Below are 16,935 nucleotides of genomic sequence, written 5' to 3'. Positions count from 1 at the left end.
GGTGTCCATTTAAGGATCATATGTTAATGTTTAAATAACAAAATAACTTAATAAATTACAGCCAACAGGGGAAAAATGATCAAAAATGGGTTTGTTTTAGAATCTTTGTTTCTTTTTTTGATGCTCATCAGGGAAAGACAGAAGATCCCTCAGAGGGATGTTCCACATATGGTGGCACTATTTTCTGGATAACTGATTAGTTAGTACATAGTGATTTTATAACTGCTGGTCTCTAATCTGGAACACAACCTGCTCCAGAACAGGTTAGATTCATAGCATAAGTCACCATTGTAAGTTGCATTCTGTTGGATATTATGAACTTTCTTTGCTCACGTTTATGTGCGTGTTTTCTGGGCCAAGTAACTCTTATTTGGCACAAAATGATCCCTATGAGTGTCACCTACTTCAAAAGGGTAGTTACACTCATCCCCCCTCCCTTTTCAAACGCCTTCGATGCCTGTCCCCCCCCCCCGGTGCAGATGGCGGGTCGGACCAGCGCAGACATGCTGCAGGACCGGATGCGCTGTCTACACCGGCTCTCTCTCACCCCTGTCGCCTGTTTCTATGGTGTATTGACAGACATGTGCTTTTTGTGCTGGGGTGTGTTTTCTGTTATCAAACTGTTCTCCCATTAGGAGCTCAGTCTGAGTGGAGTTTTTTTTCTCCTCCTCTCACCTCATGTTATGTATTTTCGTTGTCTTTTCCTATCAGCCTACCTCTCTGACACGTCTTCCCAATGTGATGTTTGTGTAAAGTTTGGTCAGAGGGTTCCTTTGTAAGTGCGCATGCGACATTAGCGTGCTGCCTGCTGTAACCTATAATTTCCTTCAGGATTAATAAAGTATTTCTGATTCATATTCTGATTAGAGGATGGTGATAAATTGGTGATTAAAATCTATAAAGAACATAAAAATATAACAGTAAAATGCAACATTTTTACAAACCAGGAGATTAATGCTGCAGAAAATGGTTAGTCTTGGGGCTTAGCACACCGAGTGTTAAAATAAACATTTAAATTAAAGTTAACTATTTTTTGGTCAAACTTTTAGGTCAAATTACCACAACTCCCAAACGACTGGCACAATTGAAAAATTCAAACGGTTCCTGAAAGCATCAACTCTGTGCTTTTTCAGTGATATAAGGCTCATTACTATAAGCCCAGGCAGGCGCCACATCCAAATTTTGGCAAATAACACAGAAAACAAAAGAGCAAAAAACAAAAACAAAACTATAAAAACATGGCTGTGTGTGTGTGTGTTCTCTGTAGGGCTCCATCACACTCACTAACTCTCTCTTCTCTCAAAGAAACCTCCAACCTTCTTTTTGGGGTTGCTGCAACACTGTGCCTGGGATTACTGTAATGACCCTAAAATCACTGACAAGCACAGAGTCACTGTTTTCAGGAACCATTGAAAGTCTTTCATTTGAAATGGTTCAGGACTTATGGGAGTTACAGATGTTGAAAATGTTGCAAAAAACCTGTCTGAGGCTAGTGACAGGTTAGGCTAATTATTTCATTGTGAAGGGCACTGTTGGCGCGGCTGTTTATTTCTAAGGCACAGTGGCATATTAGAGCTCTGAAATTTAAAATAGATCTAATTAAACGTTTAAGACTACTGTCCCACAACATAATAAGATGTGAAAATCAATTTAGTCTGTCAGCAGATCAAAGTAAAATTAATTTCATTGACTTTCCGTGCCAGTTACACACTCCCCTTCTTATTCCAAATAAGCACACCCTCCAAGCAGCAACTATCACACACATACCAGTCATAGAAAAAAAAGTGTGTTTCAGTGTTAAATTTAGTGCAATTTACAGTAAATTGTCTACCACAAACCTTAGTAGAGTTTAAGTTTTGGTAGAAGACTCAAGCTGTGCTCATTAGTCTAGCACAGAATTTTTTTAATTTCTTTTTAATTATTAGATCAGATTATTTTATTGCTATTTTTGTAATTCCATTTAAAAATGCAGTTTGCCACTTAGGTAATCGAATAATGATCAGTTACAGCTGACTTACAGGCCAGTCACCTGTCATTTAAAGTGGCCATGCCCTTACCTACCATCACTGTCCAAATGACCCACCATACAGTTGTTATGAAGTTTAAAACTGTACTGTACAGGGAAAAATATTTCTTGTACCAGGTTGTAGGTGTGCATTTTAATGGTATTTAGTGGAGGATTTTAAATTGTAAACTGTTGGTTACATAGCCCTTTTCTACTCTACTTCAGCATTTAAAGCTCACGTAGAGCTCAAACTTCAGAGAAGAACACAAAGGAGATTTCCTGCATCTGTCAGTCTGGCTGACAGTGACTTTAATAAAGTAATGGTTCCATGGGGTCATCCTCTATGGGGATTTGGATTAATAAGACATTTTCTGCAACAAAGAATAGCAGCTACAATCATGTAAACAGAACTACAGTATTGTTTATCTGAACACTGAACAAGACATGATCCTGTCACATTCACATATGTTTTCAAAGTGCTTATACCAGGTAAAGGAGCTAAGATATCTTCAGTTCTCATAACAGAGAGCCTCTTTCATTTAAACCATTTCTGTTCACGTTTTCATCAAAACATGAAAACTGTTACTATTTAATGTACATGTAAAAAGACTCTGTGTCTTCTCACTATGTTCACAGGTTGAACTCTGTTGATGTCAAGTACCAGATCTGGAAGCTGGGGGTTGTGTTCACAGACAATGTAAGCAATCAGAATCACTCAGGACAGCGATGTCTGGCTCCATCATGTGGATTCCCTGCAGAAGTTCTTAAGCTCTTTTGTCTTTTTTTTATATCAGAGTAATTTCACAGGGACATTTTTAGTTTACCTCAACTTTTTTTTCTAGTTAGTTCCTGTTTAAAATGTTTGAAAGTTGCTTATGGCATTTAACATCAATAGCAGTAACGGCATCATATGACTTGTTGTATCGCCCCATAACATTATAAGATAAAACTCTGGTTATTGTGTCTGGCAATTATGTCATATAAAAATATTGGGATAAATATGAAGCATTTGGCTCATCGTTTATAAAGCAATGCACCTACATTAATACATATTAGTATCTAATAAATTAATTGGTTAATTCAGGGAGTTACTAGTTTCATAGTTTGGCATTTTGTTTGACCTCATCTAAAGTGAGTCAAATGTATGGTTACTGAAAAACCAGCAGTGTTTTCTATCCAAACGCCTTAGACTACGAAGACCGTGATGACTGAGAACCTTCACAGACATGTCTTGAAGTGACTTCCATGGTGCAGATATTATACTGTACTGGGTAGCACTTTATATTAATGTCACACTATTAAACCTTACTAAGGTAATAGTAAGGTATTAGCAAGTCATATCATTACTTCTTCTTACTATGCCCTTTCTAAATATAAATGTAATGGGGTGGCTGTAGCTCAGGAGGTAGAGCAGGTCATCTACTGACTGGACGTTGGTGCTTCTATCCCCGGCTCCCTCAGTCTGCAAGCCATATATACTTAGGCAAGATACTAAACTCCAAATTGCTCTCCGATGCATCCATCGGAGTATGAATGTGTGTGAGTGTTAGATAGGAAGCACTTAAAAGCGTAGAAAAAGGTGCTTGTGTAAATGGGTATGAATGGGTGAAAGTGTCATGTTGTATGAAGTGCTTTGAGCGCTCCAGGAGAGTAGAACACCTCTACATAAGAGTCAGTCCATTTACCATGACACATGGTAAACATCTGCACACTGGCAGGGGCCCTGGTTGAGATTCATCTTTAGTTCCTGAAGGCTTTGGAGGACTGCCGTGGCTGTCACGTCTCTGCAGAATATCTAGGCGTAGCCAGATGGTGGAGGGTCTCCACTTTGGTGGCCTCAGGATTTAATCTTTTGTGGTGCTTTTCCTGGATGATGTGGTTCTGTTGGTGTCATCAGGTGGTGACCTTGAGTTTGCACTGCAATAGTTTGCTGCCGAGTGTGAAGCGGCAGAGAATTAGCACCACCAAATCTGAGATCATAGATCTCAGCTGGAAAAGGTGGAGTGCCCACTCCACCTAAAGGGGTATTTCGGGGTCTTGTTCAGAAGTGGAACACAAGATGGACAGACGAATTGGGGCAGCATCCGCAGTGATGTGGATAGTGTACCAATCTGTGGTGGTGAAACTGTCACTTCATCGGTGATTCTATGTTCCTACCATCACTTATCATTACGAGTTCAAGGTAGTAACATAAAGAGTGAGGTCGCTAATATAAGTGGCAGAAATGAGTTTCCTTCGAAGAGTGAGTGGGCTCTCACTTAGAGAGAGAGTGAGGGGCTCGGTCATCCGAGAGGGACCCGGATTAGAGCTGCTGCTCCTCCACATTGAAAGTGTATAAATGTAAATGTAGCTGCTAACTGAGCAATGATCGTGATGTGTCATCCACATCTGTGTCGAGAGTCATTAATCTGTTGTCTGGTAGTTATCATTTGAAATGTTTTATGATGCTTTTATTTGATTTATTAGCTACACAATCAGCAGCCTGGATGTTACCTAATATTGTGAACCAGTGGCTCATTTACACTCCTTGCGATAGTCAGTATTGACTGAATTTCCATCTTCCGTCCTTGTAGTCCTTCCTGTATCTGGCCTGGTATATGACCATGTCCATTCTGGGTCACTATAACAACTTCTTCTTTGCTGCCCATCTACTGGACATTGCCATGGGTTTTAAGACACTGCGTACCATTCTCTCCTCAGTCACACACAATGGCAAACAGGTGAGAACGCTATATGAATATTATAAGATTAAACATTTGTCAGTATTGAGTGAAGATTGTGATATTTGCCCTTGTTTGCATCACAGCAGTCTTTTCTTGCCCCTTCTCCAGCTAGTGTTAACTGTTGGCCTATTAGCAGTGGTGGTGTACCTCTACACAGTAGTGGCCTTCAACTTTTTCAGGAAGTTCTACAACAAGAGTGAAGATGGAGAACTGCCAGATATGAAGTGTGATGACATGCTGACAGTGAGTATGACATGTATTAGACTGTAGTGAACCAGAATAATAGTGCTGGGCAGATGATCAAAACGACAGATAATTTGCATCACAGCATGTTTTAAGAATCAGTCAGTTTCACAAAACAAGTTCTCTAAAATTAAAGAACAGGGCTATAGAGTCGGCCTTAAAATGGAAACATTACATATATAAATACTAACTTACACCATGGAGCCCTGCTCTCAGAAACGGTCCTAGATTTAACACTGTCTGTGAAACTGGATTTAATAAAAAATTGTTTAAATTGAAAGGTTTTAGAACATGTTTAGCATCATCCTGTGCCTGTTCAGAGCAGGATGTCATTAGGTTGGTTGGTTTCAGCTAATAGACTTACATTAGTTTATGCTAATTTCCTAGTTTATAACTAGTGACAGGACAGTTAATTTGCTGGAAAACAAGGTGACTAAAACTAAAAGTCAGTTTGAGGGGGTCCCTTTTGTATGGGCCCTTCAGTTTGACCAGCCAGAATATAAAGAAGAGATGAGAAACAAAGTAACTGACCTCTATCAGTCTGTCTGTCATCTATTATCATCTATCAATCTATCGTCTATCATAAAAGGTTACAAAGCCATGTCTAAGGCTTTTGGGGATTCCACTGAATGATGGGTGAGAGCCATTATTCATAAATGAAAAAAATGGAACACCTGTGAAGCTTCTCAGGAGTGACTCAAATACTTTTTTGTACCCAAAGCTAATACTGGGATGTCTGGTATGCACTGCTGCAGTTCACTTTCTTGGCTGTGGGAAGTTGCTCCCATCACGTTTGTCTGACTAAAACTTCATTTTTTGCTGTCTGTAAAGAGCACACACTTCCATTTATGGACAGAGAGCTTTGAGTCAGTAGTTTTAGTCTCGGCAGTGTTACCCTCAGGCAGTAAGAAGATTACTTATTTTGTCCGCTTCTTTTTCAGGCATCTATTACATTTTTGGGAATAGCAACAGTGCAAGTAATATAAATAATAACATGTTACTAACCTGAGCCTTTACTGTGATTTAAGCTCAATTTAAGACTGTCTTTGGGGGTTACCTTATTGGGCTCCAGGAAGTCTATCCAAAATTGGTGACCTGGATAAGGGCATTTGGAGTATCAGAATCAGGATACTTTATTAATCCCTAAGAAAATTATGCAGTTACAGTTTCTCCAAGACAAAAACAGTAACAGACTAAAGTAAAATAAATAATACAATATATTACAAAGTTTACAAAATATAAGAAATAGCTTTAATGTATACAAATAGCTCAATTATAAATATCCAGAACATTAGATAATATTAGTAGAAAACTGGGATACCAGTTTCATGGTAGCGGTGCCTACCTACCTTACCTATGCAGCACAAGCTGCCATTGTTTAGCCAGTTTAAAAGAGACAACTTTGTGACATAGTAAAGTCTAACCAAAGATGTGGCCATGAAACAGAAATGGAACAATTATGATGAATTTTAACGTTGGAAGTGTAAGCCATTACCTATACATAAACACCTGTGTCATTAATGCAGGTCAGTGTGAGTCAGGGGTGAAAGATAAATGTATCACAAAGCCAAACATTAGACCGTCTTGTCAGTGATGAGAGACATGCCAAGTACAAACAGACTCAGCTTAGATGAGAATGTTTTCTGCTGCTAAGCCATCTGAAAGAAATACTATATAAGGGCTCTATGGTATTTTCTGAGGGTAGAAGGAAGCCTTCTGTCACCCGGAAATTTCAGGACACACAAACACACACTAATCCCCTATAGTCAGCCACCCATTGCATTCCATAGAGCTCTTTTGTCTCCTATTAGGGGCTGAGGGTGGCAGCTCTGCCTGTGTGTAGTTCAAGAAGGTGACAGGCGCTTAGTGGGATGGAGAGATGCACTAATGAACGGCACTGCCTAGTAAGATTTGTCTCCTTCCTTACAATAAGGCTTATAGTAGCAAAAAATGGTCAGATGGTGCGTTCCAGGTGAAAGCAGAAGTCGGAATTTCCTGAATTTTTCAGTGTCCCCTAAAGTCAGATTTTCAACTCTGAACATCGCATCAACCAACAGCCTTAATCAGCCCAACTTAACCATCCAAGATGGAACCACTGCATATAAACATTAGTAAAACTGTAAAACCTGTAATCTGTGCTGCCACAGCTGTTTATTCATGACTCGCTACATAAGCCATATGCATAGTTCTGTCTGCGAATGTGCTGCGGTGCTTTTAAGTACAAACACAAACATTGCGCTGTGTTGTTACTGATGCATTAATAGCTCTGCCTTGCTAAGGTGGAACAAAACTTTTTTTTTGTGGTTTCACATTGTTTTGCAACGCCTGAAGAAATCTGGGTGGAAGCATATTGATTTATTGATTTATTGATTAGCATTCAAATATCTCAGTGAATACAGAATAAAGATTACCACAAAGCAAGAAAGCACGAGACAAGGCTAATCAAAAGGTATTGGCTGAAGCATTTGCTTATTACGCCAACCCTTTTAACTAAAGATCTTTTTGCATGCAGCTCCTGTACACAGGGCTCGAAGCAAAGAATAAAACAAAGCAAAGCAAAAACAAACAAACAAACAAACAAAAAAAACAAAAAAAAAAAAACTTTCCACCTTAGATAAGTAACTACATCAAAGCAAAACAATCAAGAGCTTCAGTATTATTATTTTTGCTCTTTTCATTCTTGATTTATATATTTTTCTAATACTCTATTTTTAAACATGTTTTTAAACAAGGAAAATGAACTACACCTTTTTAAATCACTGTCATAACTATTCCACAGGTTAACTCCTCTAACAGAAACACATCTCTGCTTTATATTTGTCCTTATCTTGTTTTGTTTTTTTCAAGAAATCTGTTCCCCTTAAGTCATATTGACTCTCTCTGACTTTAAACAGCTTCTGAGTACTGCGGCAAAGCAAGTTATTTTGTGCTTTATACATTATCTGTGCCATTTTATATTCAACTAAATCATAAAATTTCAGGGTATTCAGATTAATAAACAAAATGTTAGTTGGTTGGTTAGTTTGATTGATTTATAATTCTTATAGCTCTTTTTTGTAACTTGAAAATAGGAAGAGTATTTGTTTTATATGCATTACCCCATATCTCCAGACAATAAGTCATATATAGAAGTAACAGAGTACAATAAAGTGTGTATAATGATTTCTTGTTCAGGACATGCTTTGTTTTGTAGAGAATAGCAATGGTTTTTGACATTTTTGTTTTCACATGGTTTATATGAGACTTCCAGCTCAGCTTATCATCAATTATCACTCCAAGAAATTTATTTTCGTACACTCTTTCAATTTCAATTCCATTAACCCTGACTTTAGATACATTTTTCATTTGTCTAGTGCCAAAAATAATCAATTTTGTTTTCTTTATATTTAACGATAACTTATTTATATCAAACCAGCTTTTTTAATATATTTAACTCCTTTTCCACTGTAGTCAGAAGCTGTTCTAGGTTTTTACCTGAGCAATTCAGAGTGGTATGATCAGCAAACAATACACATTTTAACAGTTTGGAAACACTACATATGTCATTTATATATAATATGAATAATTTAGGGCCCAGCACAGAGCCCTGAGGAACACCACAAGTTACCTTCAACTGCTTAAAAAACTGGGGAAATAGAGCTTGGTAATAAAGTGGTAATAGTAGGGTAACAAGGAAGATATAAGAACATAATAATGTTCTTACCCATGGTAGTTTTGATGTAATAAGCAGGAAACAGAGCTACAAAATGCAAAACTGCTTGTTTCTATTTAATAACCTATTAATAACCAGATGATAACCTTTTAAAACACACTTAAAGAATAGTAATGAGTACCACAAAACACCTGTGGTGGTTTCTGTATAATAAACAGGAATTTAATACTATTGTCATGATGGGTAAAGTAAAGTAAAAGTAAGTAAAATTTTATTTATGCAGCACCTTTCAAGGTAAAATCACAAAGTGCTTCACAGAAGCTAAAACATAAAAACAAAAATTAACCAAAAGCAAGTTTAAAAAGATGAGTTTCTAGCTGTTTTTTAAAAGTGACCAAGTGAGTCCACAGATCTCAGGCTCAAAGGGAGAGACTTCCACAGTCTGGGGGCCACAGTTACAAACGCTCTGTTGCCTTTGGTTTTCAGCCTCGTGTGCTGGACAACCAGCAAGTCCCGATCACATGACCTCAGGGACCTGCTGGGAACGTATGGATGTAAAGGTTCACTGATATATGTTGGTGCTTGTCCACGCAGAGCCCTGAATGTCAAAATCATAATCTTAAAGTGGATCAGCAGGGGTGTGACATGGGAGGACTTGGAGGACTTGGTCAGAAGCTTTGCTGCAGCGTTCTGAACAACTTGCAGATGCTCCAAAGAGGCTTTACATAAACAAGTAAACAAAGAATGACAAAAATCCAGACGAGATGAAACAAATGCATCAATGAATTTCCAATTCTGAGCTCGATACAATGGGACTCAGCTTAGCAATATTTCTCAAGTGATAAAAACAGGAGCGGACCAGAGATTCAACATGAGCGTCCAAAGTCAGAGCTGAGTCAACAGTAACACCAAGGTTCCTGATAGAAGGTTTGGCAAATGTAGCAAGTGGCCCAAGTTTTCCATAACTCTAGGCACAAATCTTTTAGGAGCACAAACGAGGACTTCAGTCTTCTCCTCATTTAGTTGAAGAAAATTATCAGCCATCCAACCTGTAATGGAGTCTGTGCACATATGCAAAATCTCTAATTATGGAAACATCTTAGGGCTTAAAGAAGATATATAACTGAATGTCATCTGCATAGCAGTGATAAGAAATGTCCTTAAAAGTGCTCAATAATTGCTGAAGAGGGAGTAAATACAACAAAAACATCCTCACTTTTGTTATAATAATAATAATAAAATAAATAATAAATACTTAACTTTATTTATAAAGCACACTTAACACTAGGTTTACTATCCTGCGCAAATTTGCGTAACTTCCCTAAACCCAAAACACCCTAGAATTACTGGCTTTTTTATTTTCTGGTGCAAGTCCCGAGGTGTTAAGCACCCCTGCTGAGATTTTCACAGGTCGTCAGCTTGTTTCTCCTACAGCTTTTGTTGTGCAAACCACCCATTATCCTTGAGGCCTGGCACATTTGCATTTGCTCACTCAGAGTTGCTCAGATCCAAGGCAGGCCAAACCTCTGTGTTACAACTTTCAGAAATGCCTGGTAGAAATGCTTCAACTTACTCATGAGATTTTGACCACATTTCTTGCGGAAGTCACAGCTATACTGAATGCACGACCGTTGTTGCCAGCTACCAACGAACCTTGGTAGGGAACAGCTGTTCCCTACCAAGGTTCATTGTCCATTCACACAGTATATTGCCACCAAGCCAGACAAATTTGGGATCAAGTTCTGGATGGCCACGGATTTGGACACCAAATATGTCTGCAGTGCATCTCCTTACTTGGGAAAGGACCCCAGCCGTCAGAAGGGAGAGAGGCTGGCAGAGAACGTGGTCATGAAACTGATGGAGCCGTTTTTGGATGATGGGAGAAATGTCACAACGGACAGTTTCTTTACTTCACTGTCACTATCGCACAGACTGCTGCAGCGCAAAACAACGTTACTGGGCACGGTGAATAAAGTCTGGCGTGAACTTCCTCAACTTGCAAAAGATACTGCAAAGCGAGAGGTATTCTCCACTTCAGTGCTTAGAAGTGGCAGTGTCTCCTTGACAATTTATGCACCTAAAAAAAAAACCAAACAAGACTGTGTGTGTTCCAAGTTCCATGCACCAAGACGTGACGACCGGTGACGGCAGAAAGAGGAAACCCAACACGATAACAGACTATAACCACATGAAGGTATGTGAATGTGTGTACAATTTTACACCAGTGCTACAATGTTTTCTGATGTGTGCTATACAGGCCTATAGAAAAAAAACATATACTCATGACTCTCTCTCTCTGCTTTTACAGTGTGGTGTAGACGTGTTGGACCAAATAGCATAGATGTATTCCGTAAGATCAGCAACACGCAGGTGGCCAGTAGCGGTTTTCTACAATATGCTGGACCTGGCGGCAGTGGATGCCTGCATTTTGTACAAGGCATGTACAGGGTGGACAGGCAAAAGAAGATTGTTTCTGAGTCTTCTAGCTCAGCAACTTCGTTGCCGATTCATGCAGCACAAGGAAATATTAGCACAGAGGCAGGCTGCTGCAGCTGTTGTGCCGGGGACTGTAAAGACAACGCAGTGCCAGGTGCAAGAGACCTGCAACAGGAATCGCAGCAGGTTTACCTGTGCAACATGTCAGAAATTCACCTGTGCCAAATGCAGGGATGATGAACACTGGGTCTGCAAACGCTGTAAAGTTTGAAACACTTTGAAATAAAACAGACTTGTGTACCCATATATTGTGAATGTGTTTCTTTTGTATGTAGGTAGGTTGTAACACAGAGGTTTGGCCTGCCTTGGATCTGAGTAAACAAATGTCCCACAAGTGGAAAATGTGCATTGTCATTGCAAAAAAGTGGACAGAGCACGGTATAGAAAGTGCACTATACAAACGATCTGGAAACATATATATGGACACAAGTATTCAAAAATATTGGTGTATGTATACACACACATCTATCTATCTGTCTGTCTGTGTATATATGTATATATATATATATATATATATATATATATATATATATATATATATATATATATATGATATAGATGTGTCTGTGTGTATAACTAGACTTTATGCATATTATATAAGGTGTGCTATATAAATATATGTACAACTCTGTGTATATTTGTTTATGGCCAGGCATCCAATGTAGTGACAAGGATTGACAAGAACTAATATTGCATATGAGAAATAGTGCATATAGAAACTACCATGGGGTATAGTACGCTGCAGGTAAGGAAGGGAAGTAGCCTTGCAGGGAAGGAAAGACCTGAATCTCTCATGGTTAGGGGCTGGGGGAGGGTGTGTTTGCACAACAAAAGCAGGAGAACAATGGAGCTGAAGACCTGTGAAAATCTCAGCGGGGTGCCAAGAGGTGTTAAGGTCGGGGGGAATTTACGCAAATCTGCGCAGGCTAGTAAATCTAGTAGTAGGGACTTGCACCAGGGAAAAAAGGCTCAGTAATTCTAGTGTTAAAACCAAGGGTATACCAAGGTGCTTAACAAGTAACATAGAGAATAAAAGGAAGATAATAGAAATAGGACCAAAGCAAGTACTAGGTATGCAAGCAGATAACTGTCACTGATACATAGGAAAGCAGCAGATAAAGAACAAACAAGGAATTAAATGAGCATAAAAGTGGATAATATAAAATCATAAGGGAAATGTTAACTAGAGGGAAAAGCAAGATTGAATAAGTGGGTTTTTAGTCGTGATTTAAACAGTGCAATAGAATCAGAGGTGTTAGTAGTCTCTCATTTTATAATAAACGCTCACTCGCATCACAGCTTTTGCCTTTGTGAGAAAAGACCCAAGGCTTGCTTCCCAAACCGTGAAAAATACATTAGATTCACACAGTAGTGTAGAGGACCCTCACTCATGGCATAGTTTATACATGGATGGCAACACATAATATGGTAAATGTATTTCAGGTAGGAAAGAAAGTGGAGCACATTTTTAAAATGTCCAGTACACAAAAATAAGATGGCATTCATGTTCTCCTGCTTGTCCAATTTAGGGTTGTGGGAGGAGCAACACCTTTGTCCTGCACTGCCTTCATCATTGATTGATCCCTAACTATCCAAAGATCCAGCCTCTCCTTCAGCAAGTAGCACCCAGCTGCCCACTTGCATGGTCCTAAATATTACTAAAGGAATGAAAAAAGGTTTTACTTACCTTGCCGTCCTACAGCAGTAGCTAAAATATGGGTTTGATTCTAAATGTATTGTTATAATCCATCGGTTTATGCAAGCGTGGATTCAAGGCAAGCCAAAAAGGAGGCAAATGGTGGCTAAAGTTAGCAGTTGGCACCCCACTTCTTCTTTATCGTTATCCAGAGATAAAATTGAAAGTGAAGACTCCCAGTAGGCAGCAATCTGTCACCTACTGGCAGCAAGCTCTTTGTAGGCAGTTTCTATTTATGCTTATTACACAGAACCTACCACAGGTGTGTCTAGGAAATAATCACAAGCTTTTTAGGTTTTCTTTAATAGTTTTTTAATATGCTATTAGATAGAAGCAGACAGTTTTGCATTTTGCAGCTCTGTTTTGTGCTTATTACACAGAAAATACCACAGATAATTGAGTGGTAATAACTTAGAACTTACCACATTATTAAGTTCTTGTTTCCTTCTTATTACCCTATTGTTATTCCTATTACCACTTTATTACGGAGCTACCATGATATTACTTGTTTTTACATGGTTATTACTTTGGTAATTGCATAGTAATAACTCATAAATGGCCACATTATTACCCTCTTGTTTCCCTCTTGTTGGCCTACTTTATTCCGGAGCTGTAATAGAAAGTGCTACTGGGCTCTGTAGGCAAACTGCAGAGGATCCAGGAGGGGGTCAGTGATAGGTTTTAGATAAAATAGCACCCGAGTCATATATGCTGATTGTCAGCAGATGCTTGATAGATGGATGCTCTCCGATGCATTCATTGGAGTATGAATGCATGTGAATGTTAGATACAAAGCACTTAGAAAAAAAATGCTTGTGCGAATGGGTGTGAATGGATAATTGATGCATGTTGCGTAAAGCGCTTTGAGTGCTTAGATCAGGGGTGTCAAACTCCAGTCCTCGAGGGCCAGTATCCTGCTTGTTTTTGTGATATCCCTGCCCCACCTGCTGCTGATTACCTGGATCAGGTGTGCTTTGCCAATAAGAAGCTACCAGGGCAGGTTAGTTGGCCCTCGAGGCCTGGAGTTCGACACCTGTGGCTTAGATAGAGTAGAAAAGCACTATACAAGAACCAGTCCATTAATCATTTACCACAGATCTTGGCTGTAATTCTTGAAATTTGCAAATCCCAAAAACCTTTGCAAGTGCTTGTGAGAAGTTGAGGTGGGCTACTCCACCACTGCTCTTACCTTTTCTGGGTCAGTCTTCAACTGCCCACTCTCGAGTATATATCCAGGAAAGGACACAGTTTTTGCATGAAACTCACATTACTCTGCCTTTATGTAAATGGTAAATGGACTGATTCTTATATAGCGCTTTTCTACTCTCCCTGAGTACTCAAAGTGCTGTATACAATATGTCTCATTCACCCCATTCACACTCACTCATACAAGCACTTCTAAACTCGAGTCCAATCTAACCAACATGCGCACACATTCACACTCCGATGAATGCTTCGGAGGCCAACTTGGGGTTGGTATCTTGCCCAAGGATATTTGGCATGCAGACTGGGGAATCCAAGGATCGAACCAGGGGGAAGCCACAGGGGGCTGCGGTGAAGTGGTGAAGTGCCCGCAGGCTCTGCCGGGAGCCAGCCATGCCAGAGCAGACCAAGCCCCGGGCCCAGAAGCCCGAGGTCCGAGGGCACCTCACCCCCCGGAAGCGGCCCGGCCGAGTGTTATGTGGGAATAGGCCTGAGATGTTGCCAGAGAGGTGGAATTTACGACCCAACCTGACACATAAATATAGACAAACAGGCACACACAGACACAAACATGAATTCCCAGCCTCATGCACACATATACAAATACTCGACATTTGCCCAACATGGAGACAGAAATGAACACTGTACACACACTCACACTCCCCAAACATACTCTATTCTCCCAGGTCCAGGTACCATCAACCCCAGAGGGGCAATCCGGCCACAGGCCCAGGAGATGTTTCCCTTTGCCGTGGGATGGAGACAAGCAGACCGTCCTTGGTCCTGCAGCAGCAGGGAGGTCCAGCATCTCAGACCCTGACCAGATAGCCAACCCCTCCTCCCGGCCCCCCGCCCCCCTCATACCACCCGCTAATATGTGATGTTGCTGCGTGCTGTTCTAAAGTGCATTTAAAACATGGGAGGGGCATGGTACTCTCTGCCAGAAAGCAGCTGGTGTCAGCATGGCCCCTCCCCGAGAACCCTTAATGTCTACATTTATTGAAAATTGAGAGGTGGGCACTGGGCGCTGCGTGTGCGGTGGTGTGATGGAGGAGGAGGCGGGAGGCAGTTGGGGATGGGGAGGGAAGCACTGGAAGCACCACAAATAAGCTCCCTGGAGCTATGTTTTCATTTCAGAGTGCAATGAGACATTAAACTGTTTAATTTTCAATAAAAAAAAAAAAAAACTGGAAAAATGGAGTGTTCTAAAATCTATGACCGGTAGTTTATATGTTTTACTTTGTTTTGAATTTAAAAACTTCTAGATAATGTGCAAAAAATAGATTTTATTTATGTCTTTGTATGAATTTGTAACTTTGGATAATGGTAGCTTAATGAAGATCCAAATGGTCCCTTGTAGCACATTTGTTAATGAATAAATCTTCTGAAGCAAACTTCACTTGGCTCATATGAAACCAGTGTTCAGTCTCAATCCACACAGCATTATTGCCGCTTTATAAAGATGGAACCCTTCCCCACTAATGAAATATAGAAATTTGATCTGATCAAGGATCTTTATTCCCATTGGGGAGATTGAAATTCAGTCAGTGTTACTGGATAACTTAGTGTAACTGCTTCTTGAGTAGTTATGATACTTAGCATTGTGACTAATATCTTAGGAACTTCCACACAAGATAGCATTCGTTAGGATTTGTTACATTATTTAGTTATTCTGTGGTTGATGTTAGAAGAGAGCAGAGTTAGTATTTTGCTCTGCTGTTAGACCCATGAATTTAGGGTTTAACGTGTTCTTAGTATAGCTACAAGTCTGTGAGCCATGCATCCATTTTAGTATGCTTAAGTGGTTGATCTCTATAGAAGACCAACCATGTTTTCTCTTTCTCCCTGGTTTCTAGAAAATTGCTGGTTTCTGGTTGCTTTTTGGTGCAGGTAGAATTGGTGCATAAATACTCACCAGAAGTAGCTGTCTGAAGCCTAGGGTTGAGACTAAATTGTACTAAATGACTAAGACTTGGGAGCATAAACTCTGTGGTGGAGCTTCACCATTGTATTTGTGTCTAGGGTTCCTGACCTTACTGAACACATGACTTTTTCAGAGGGCGGTATGGGGAACTGTGACTAGGTGTAACTGGTAAGTGTATAAAGGGTAAAAATTGCACAGTTGAACTTGAGTAGTGTTGTAATTGATCTAGTAGTTTGGTCTGGTAGCTTTATTGTAGACCACGTCAACTGCTTTGAATTGCTGAGCTTTGTTGTGTCTTGTAGGTATTTTTATGTGCTTCCTTCAGCTTCCAGGCCTCTCTGGGGGGAAATATATCTCTGCCTCAAGTTTCTAGCTAAAAGTAAAAAAAAAAGTTAAAAGTTAAAGTTACTTAGTAAGCAAATAGGGGAAAGTGTTGGAAGTCAGATTGTTATTCACAGCTAAATATTATTTTGGACACAGATCTTGCGTGTTTGGTGTCATGAGAATGCAGCCATTGGCTTGTCTATATGAAAGTGACACAATCATATGTCCTTATATGGTCAGGACAGTCTTCAAATTGGAAGGACTGTGTGTGTGTGTGTGTGTGTGAGACAGAGAGAGTGAGAGAGAACAAAGTAAGATCTTCCTGTCATTTTTTCCACTTCGACAAAAGTGTTTCACACATGGGTTCAAAGCCACACTGTGTTACTTTATATTACATTACTTTTACTTTATTTGTTTGGTTTTTTTACATTGCTGATGTTTTAAATAATTGGTTTTAAGGTGTATCCTGTCCTGTGTTTTATACTGCAGATATCTACAGTTTAATGCAACTTACCACCAGTCAGGTATACCCATAATAGATGGTCGTGTACTTTTTGTCTTTTGACTACATTTTTTTTCTAGTAAATTGCTTAAAAAGTTATGGACAAATATCAGGTTATGTCAGTTTCAGTAGTTTCAACCTCTCGAAGAGAACAGAAAACTAATCTT

At 39.6% G+C, this 16,935-nt stretch overlaps 1 protein-coding gene across 1 annotated transcript; it reads left to right on the top strand.

The window, feature by feature from the left end:
• The first annotated feature begins 1,443 nt into the window (after window positions 1-1,443).
• Window positions 1,444-6,518, top strand: LOC134633002 (ryanodine receptor 2-like). The gene is made up of 5 exons (XM_063481873.1): window positions 1,444-1,499; window positions 2,642-2,702; window positions 4,579-4,725; window positions 4,837-4,971; window positions 6,498-6,518. The coding sequence occupies exons 1-5, from the start codon at window positions 1,444-1,446 to the stop codon at window positions 6,516-6,518; spliced, it is 420 nt and encodes a 139-aa protein (XP_063337943.1).
• Window positions 6,519-16,935: the final 10,417 nt, after the last annotated feature.

This window comes from Pelmatolapia mariae, linkage group LG8 (genome assembly GCF_036321145.2).
Source record: "Pelmatolapia mariae isolate MD_Pm_ZW linkage group LG8, Pm_UMD_F_2, whole genome shotgun sequence".
Taxonomy (NCBI): Eukaryota; Metazoa; Chordata; class Actinopteri; order Cichliformes; family Cichlidae; genus Pelmatolapia; species Pelmatolapia mariae.
The sequence above is the reverse complement of the archived record's forward strand: the minus strand, read 5'-3'. Positions and strand labels throughout refer to the sequence as shown.

What these genes read in the sequence shown, in the direction of transcription:
- LOC134633002 (XM_063481873.1), top strand. Translation starts at nt 1,444, where the DNA reads ATGGGAGTTACAGATGTTGAAAATGTTGCAAAAAACCTGTCTGAGGCT. An exon ending in CTGTCTGAGGCTAGTGACAG is followed by an intron (nt 1,500 to 2,641) that starts GTTAGGCTAATT and finishes CTATGTTCACAG; the next exon opens with GTTGAACTCTGTTGATGTCA. An exon ending in GGGTTGTGTTCACAGACAAT is followed by an intron (nt 2,703 to 4,578) that starts GTAAGCAATCAG and finishes CCGTCCTTGTAG; the next exon opens with TCCTTCCTGTATCTGGCCTG.